Source organism: Drosophila rhopaloa, unplaced genomic scaffold (assembly GCF_018152115.1).
Source record: "Drosophila rhopaloa isolate 14029-0021.01 unplaced genomic scaffold, ASM1815211v1 contig_178, whole genome shotgun sequence".
Taxonomy (NCBI): Eukaryota; Metazoa; Arthropoda; class Insecta; order Diptera; family Drosophilidae; genus Drosophila; species Drosophila rhopaloa.
In genome coordinates, this window is record NW_025335059.1 from 6,837,073 (window position 1) to 6,844,718 (window position 7,646).

At 41.9% G+C, this 7,646-nt stretch overlaps 1 protein-coding gene across 1 annotated transcript in view; it reads right to left on the bottom strand.

Annotated features, from left to right (window-relative positions):
• Positions 1-3,912, bottom strand: part of LOC108054029 (protein couch potato) — a gene marked incomplete at its 5' end in the record, with an annotated part of 52,122 nt that extends 48,210 nt beyond the window's left edge. Inside the window, 1 exon segment of the mRNA XM_044458839.1 lies at positions 2,581-3,912. Within this exon segment, the coding sequence (XP_044314774.1) occupies positions 2,581-3,912 (1,332 nt within the window).
• Between the last annotated feature and the right edge of the window lie 3,734 nt (positions 3,913-7,646).

The window sequence follows — 7,646 nt, forward strand, 5'->3', positions numbered from 1 at the left end:
GTTTGTATAAACCCAGTGGATAAAAAAAGTTCAACAAAGATTTAATATTAAAAAACTTGACAAACTTTTGAATTTTTGAAATTTGTTCTACCCATCTCAAGATGATTTTTTTCAATTAAGTCGCAATTTTGTCGCAGTGAAGCTTGGGGGAATTGGCTTCCTTGCTCGTAAAACGTTTAAATGAAAGAAAAGCAATATGTTGCCGCCTGCAGATGACAAGCAAACAGCGTGGCCAGGATTCATCAAGGATATGCTTCTAGCCCCCTGGCTTGAGGTCTCTGTAAAATATTTACCAACCATCAGCCGCTGTCATACTTTTTTAATTGACTTATCAATAATTCATGCAGCTCTCACACACAGAGACACATACGCGAAGGACCAAAAGAAGTGGGGGGAATACTCATAAATACAAATGAAGTCAGAATGCAGTGTGAATGAATGGGATGGGAAAGAGTGAGAGAAAATGGAGATTGAGGGCTACGGAAAAGGTGAATTGCATTTGCAACTCTTTTTCCAGGTTCAGGTCAACGACCCTCAGCCCCTTGCCTTCATTTTTTTCTTCCATTCGCACTGCAGGAAGATTGCCTTCGTTTACTTTTCGGCTTGATATTTACTTTGATTAATTTAAGTCTCCTAGTCGGTAATATTTTTCATTTTCATGTGCAACTTTATCTTCCTTCGCCCTGGATCTTTCTCGCCTTTTACTTTGGCTCAAACTGCAGGGGATGGGGTGAAATGAAAGTGGAGTCAAGTGATTGATGCATTTTTAATGCGAATTTCCGTACGAGAATTTTCGCAGTAAGACGGGAAAAGGTTCTGAACACTTAAGAGAATTTTTCTGCATTTTAAAAACGTTTTCTTGGTTAAATTTAGCTTGCTACTGGACTAAGGTAAACGAAAACTTAAATTTTGTATTTTATTCATATTCTTTTAGTTTTTACAACGCAATGAACAAATCTGAAAATATATGTTTTTCCACATCCTTTTTTTAATATCCTTTTTTTCAAGCTTTTTTTAAGTTAATAGAAAAACAATACATAAATTAAATTTTTAGTGTAAGAAATATTCTTTCACTACTCGCTTGCAACTTTAACTTGAAAACACGTTATCCTTTTACCTTTGGCCAACTATTCACCAACCTGTGCGATAAAGGACTTCAATAAATTTCCCAAAATCACGCGCGCATAAAATCCATAATCGCAGTAGAAACGAGAAAAGTAAAACAAAAGTAAGAACATTTTTTTTTATCAAGGATGAAATCAAATTTAACGCATCGCTCGGTAGTGGTAGTAGTAGTAGACCCCCTTTTTTAAACAACCCCCTCCCCCCCACCAACGGCCTTTGTATGCGTGTAAGGCCACGTACCCACTTGACATGAAGGCAGTGCAGCGAAGCGAACGATGGGTGGTGCGGTGGTTGGGTGGTTCGGTGGGGTGCTGGTGGGTTGGGTGGTTGGGCACGTGCCGCGCGGATTACGCGTGGCATGCTGCTGCGAAGAAATATGAAAGGAAAGCAGCGTGAAATATGTGTAGCATAAGACAAGGCGCATAATCAAAATGTAGGAAACAACAACAGGAGCAGCAGTAGCACCACCATTGGATGCACACGCCACTTACACTGCAAAGGCGTCGCCCCACCTTACCTCCACCCCCTCCCCTTATTTTTCTGCCTTCATAAAGCAGCAGGCTGCCCCCCTTTTTGCCCAAAAACAAAGGGCGCCAAACAAAAATTCTACGCCCGAGCTGCCAGTTGATGTAGCGCACCATTATTTCAGGGGATATGCTTGTATGGGGCCAGCACTCGACATATCGATCATGCTTTCTATTGCAGCTCGAAATCAGGCGAAAGTCTTTAAATGAATCAAATGAAAGCGAATGATTGAAAATGGTTTATATACACCATATGTGTTTAAAGTACATATGCATAAATGAGTTTTAAATTTATGATCTATTGAGAATTTTAATAAATAAATTGAAATCTGGTTAATGAACTGAAGTTTTCTATAAGTATTCATAGTTCAAATTTCTAAAAAATTCATGACAGCCATTTTTTTTAAGTAAGCTCTTTTGTATATTTTTATAAGATTTTTTTCTTTTATTACACATTAATTAACTGGTATGCGTTCAAATAGTTTGAATAAAGATAACTAAACATAATAAATAGCAAGCTTATTTCCAACGGATGTTGCCATGCTGTATTCCAATTTCATTAAATTATCAAAATTATAAGGAAACTTCTTCTCAGAAAATGCTTAAACTTGCCTTAACTAAGCTATAACCAAAACCTCCCAAGATATTTCCCAGAATAATTTGCATGGACCTTGCTTATGTACATAAATGTAAATTTCAGCCCAAATTCTAGTACTCTACTTAGAGTTTCAGCTGCCAGGATAACTTTGCGCGATTCTACACCAACTCAGGCAATATTTCAGTATGCAGGACTCCGCCGTATTCCCCAAGCTGTCACTTTTGTCGCATTTCGCTGCTGGGCCAATTCTTTCTCGTTTTCGTTTTCGCTTACTTTTTCATATATTTTTATTTCGTATATATTTCGGATAGAGAAATGGAAGCTGTCACTCACCTCTTCTTCATTGCTGGCCGTGTTCACGGAGTCCATGCTCTGCGAAAGTCCCAGTGGGGCCAAAGCCATCTGATTCTCCATTATGGCGTTGCTGTTGCTGCTGTCGCGGCTGCTGTTGCTGTTGTTCAGGTTGTTGTTGCTGTCGCTAACGGCCGACGTTGCTTGTGCGCCAGTTGCTGTTGTTGCTGCCGCAGCGGTTCCTGTTGCTGTCGCTGTGGGGGCGGCGCTGGTGGCGCTGCCTGCCGGCGAGGGCGTGGTCGGCGCGGAGGCGGTCGCGGAGTTGGACTCGTGCGAATGCGATTCGTGGGCGGGACTGTTCGGCAAGCTGCCGCCGCTGGTCGGCACTGCAGCAACGGATGTTGCTATTGGCACAACCGCTGATGTTGCTGCTGTGTTGTTGCTGTTACTGTTGCTGTTGCTATTGCTGGTGTGCTTGCTGCTGCTGCCGGTGCTCAGCAGGATGTGTTGCTGCTGTTGCTGTTGCTGGGGTGCGTATCTGTGCAGCTGATAGCCTCCGTAGTGGGCCAGAGATTGCTGCTGGGCCTGCTGTTGCTGCTGCAAGTGTTGATTCAAGAGAGCTGCTGCTGCCGCCTGATTGAACTGGGCCAGTCGCTGCTGTTGCTGCTGCTGTTGTTGCTGCAACTGCGGTGAGGCGGCAACTGCGTAGGCAACCTGTTGCTGCTGCACTTGCTGCTGCTGCTGTTGTTGCTGCTGCTGCTGCACTTGCTGCTGCTGTTGGTGGTGGGCGGCAACGGCGGCCGCGAACTGCGTGGGATGGGCGAAGCTCAGCTGGTGGTGGTGCGGATGCGAGATCGGATGCGAATGCGAGATCTGATGCGAGTGGGCGATCTGGTGTGAGTGCGAGATCGGGTGACCTTTGACCGAGACGGGCACGGGCACGGAGACGGGCAGCGGCACGGAGACCGGAACGGGCACGGGAACGGTCACCGGCAGCACGGAGACGGCGGCGGCACACTGGCGCTTGGGCGACGGCGACAACACCTGTGGGGCACTTGCTGGCGTCTGCGGCAGCGTCGGCCTGCGTTTTATCGCAATCGACGAAATGGTGATGGCTTTTTCAAACACCGCCTGCTGGTTGTTGTGGTTCGGGTTGTGGCTGCTGATCTGACTGATCGGGCTAATCGAACTGATTGGGCTTATCGAATTGATCGGATTGCTTATCGGATGGCTAATGGCTGCTGGTGTCGTCGGCGCTGCTGGCAACAGATGTTGCAGTTGCAGTTGCGGTTCGGCGGCTGCTGCAGCGGCGGCGGCGGTGGCGGCTATGAGCAGTTGATGATGGCTGCCCAACAGGTCCTGGTAGTTGGCTATTTTGACGAATCAGTTTTACTGAAAGGGAAAGGAATAATAAAATTCGTTTAGTTTTTCTGTTTTTACATAACAAAACCTGTTACATCTCTAATGATCTTGTCATTTACAAAATAAGATAAAATGAATATTTATTATAATTAGATTTTAATTTTTACTACTTTTAATTTGAAATTTTTGTTGGCAATCGACACTTGAGTTAAAATCTCCAATATCTAAAATTACTTTTGTTTAAAAAGCTTTATTGTTTTCGTCAAATATTAAGCTGTTTTATTTAATTAAACAATAACTTAAATACATTTCAAAAAGTATTAGATTGAATAACACTAGTCTCAAAAATGTATTCAGCTACATGTAAAGAAGAGCTTCAGTTCTAAGCTTTCCATAGAAGTCAAATATTTGAGCAGAGTTTGGGTTATTGTTTTTGCGTATATGCAAATAATATTTCGATATTGTCGAAAAAAATGACGGGTTTATTTAACATAATGCAAATGTTTACACGAGAGCAAAATGGGAGAGGGTAGAATGAAGGTCTCGAACAACACTGCATAAATCAAAAGCAAATATGTTCGATAAAGGGTGAGCAGGAAAAGTGAGTGACAAACATTGAGACCAAAAATGTACTGAAAGTTACATAAATGCGAAGCTGTTATGTACACTTTCCTTGCTATAAAAATGATTACCTATTACATCAAGTTTATTGAATTAGATGGATATTTTCCAATTGAAATCACAAATAAGACAATTCATGTGACTCTTAACTTCGATTCTTGGCCAAGTTCGTTTGGATGTTTGTCGAAACAATCTGCATTTTAAATTGCGAGCATTGACAAATATGCAAGGAATGTTAAGGCAGTGGGTCATTCCATCAAAACACAGAGTGCTCTTGTTGTTTCTTGCAGTGTAGCACACACTTACTTACGCTTATCATAGTGAGACATCAGAAGCAACAACAAGGCCAGCTGCTGGCAGCTCCATTGCGTAGTTGGGTACGAAAAAATTTAAATACATAGAAGCAACAGCAGCAAAATGGGAATAACAGCAACCGCAAGGCAAACAAACAAACAAAAACCCACGATACACTCGCACTCACTCCAGAATTCACTTGAGAGCAGGGAGGGGGTGTGTATCTGAAACAACTTGAAAATTGAGCTGACAACAAACCGAAATTGTATTACAAACGCTCGGTGGAGCTGGCAAAAATATGCACATAACTAAAGTTCAGATCTCGAGGATACGTTTCGGGATCTATATGCATATGGATGTGAGTTGATGTGTAAATATATGCGGGGTATAACACAAAGCAAGGCTTTGAATGCGGATTATAATGGAGCAAGGACAGAATCGAACCTCCGTTCCACTTTTTCCCTTCACTTCGACGCCTGTGATTTGTATCTGGCACATATTGTGCATATGACAAATTATGCAGAAGATGAAACTAACTTTAAACTATCTAAGACTTCATTAGCTTTCCGGCAGAAGATGATTCAAGACCAAATGCGAATTTAATATGACCCCCACTAATCAACAGACAAACGATGATTTGGGGATGGCAGCAGCACTAATCCTGTTTGATTAATAAGTGATAGAAATACCGAAAAGCAACCGCACTATGAATATATAATAGACAATGAAGCACGGATATGTGTGGGCTTATGTGTATTTTAAAGTGTGTTCGGTATCAAGTGGCGTGAGATTTATGGCCAAAAATTGCGATTAATGAGTGGCCAAACAGGCGTATGCGCAATGGCCGCAGAACATGCAAAATCTATATGCAATAAACATAACATATACCTACAGCGCATAATACATATTTGGTTGCGCAAATGTTATAAATGAAATTGATTTCCGTGAAGGCAATTAATTAATTTTCGGAGCTGCCAATAAACACGAAACCGAATCAACAACTTGTTGCCGTAATTTGTCAGATCTGATAATGCGATACAGTCTGTATAATAGAATTGAAATTTTCCCCAAAGACCTGGCCTTTGATTTAGCATTCTCTCTCTCTGAAATCTGAATTCTCAATGCACTTTTGCAGCAATAAATAAGTGACTAACACTCACACAGAATTGTTTACATAAGCAGCAACAATGAGGCTACAAATTCTAACAAAATACAATGGAAAAAGGTAGAGAAAATCGGGAAAGGTGAGTTGGGGGCAGGGGGGTTCTCAATGGCTGCCAGAGAGTAACAATAATGACGCTATGACTATCTACCATTTTGTTGTTGTTATTGCTGCTGTGCCTGTCTATTCCATTGCCATGGAAATTAGTCGGTAGAAATGTGAAAAAAGTGTACAGAAAAGGTTGAACCAAAACAAAAAAAAAACAACACAAAACAGCGAGTCATAAATATTGCTAATGAATTTCCCGCACGCTTTGCTAAACAACAACACCGAACCGAACCGAATCGAGTCGCTCTTTTAACTATGCTGGAACGGAAGTTGGGAGCGGGAGCATTTGTTGTTTTGGCATAAAATAAATATAATTAAATGTAATTTTTATAATGACAAATGCTTAGTTGTCTGCGGCGCGCCCTCACCGAAGGGGAAGTCGGTTTGAGCAATTAAATCGGCTCTGAGCACAAAAAGCATCCACAGAGCCGTAACGAATTCAAAATTTGTGTGTATCTCGAAAGCGGCAACGAAATCTAGAGCAGATCTCCAGTTCGAAAGTTTGGTTTACAGATCAATTTGGTTGGCTGTAAAATAAAATCCAAAATTGTGTTTGCCCGCTGGCAAAGTCGATTTGCCTGCTGCTCGCTCGATTAGCTGGCAATTGGACGGGGCCAGGGCCCTTCACTCCCCGCTCGATCAGTCGAGATTCATTGTAGAAGATAGAGACACACACACGCGGGCTAATAGATGCACGCCCACGATCCTCAGGGGCATTATGATGATGATCGGCTGGCAAACGAGTTTTGCCATAAAAATAAAGATGATTTTGGCCAGATCACTTGTCAGCAACTGAAATCACAATTAGCATTGCTAATGCGTGAGGATAGACAAAGCCCAAAGCACTCGTATCTGTAAGTACGCTGCAAGTATCTGCAGCTCCCACGTGATTCGCTTTTTTCGTAGATTGTTGCGCATTCCGCTCGTTGACAGCACTTGAGATACACGAATTGTTATAGATACACTCGTTCATCTTGCCTTAGATGCAAATGTATATCGTGTTTCGTGTCAAATGCCCAAATTCGTCAACAGCTCATGATGATGATGATGGGGATGATAATAATGGGGACTATAACTATAGAAGAGCCCAGAATTGAATGAGCTGACACGCCTAGTGGCACTAGAATAATAACTCGTCTCCTTAGGCCAAGTGGTTCTGGCCATAAAACGGGGAAGCATATCAACTCTGTCATTGCTATTGCTCTACACTCGCAGTGCGACTCGGCTGCCAGTTGCATAATTAATATTTAATAAGCCGAGTCAAGAGCATTGCCAAAAGTTTTCTCGAGTGAAATTTTCCGTTGCTCAGCTCTTCTTTCCTCCTTTTTATTTAACCTCTTCTTTATGTACTTGTCTTCATTCGAAACTTTGGGTTGGTTAGCTGGTACAATCGGTAAGAAAGGAAATATGTCTACATCCTTTTATAAGGATAGTTTAATATTTAAGACCTCTCTTCGTTCACTTTATTTCTGGCATCATTGAACACAGTACATTTATAATCCATTCACTCCCAAAAGTTAAAAATAAACAAATGAACAAACTTGCAGTATAATTTATATTA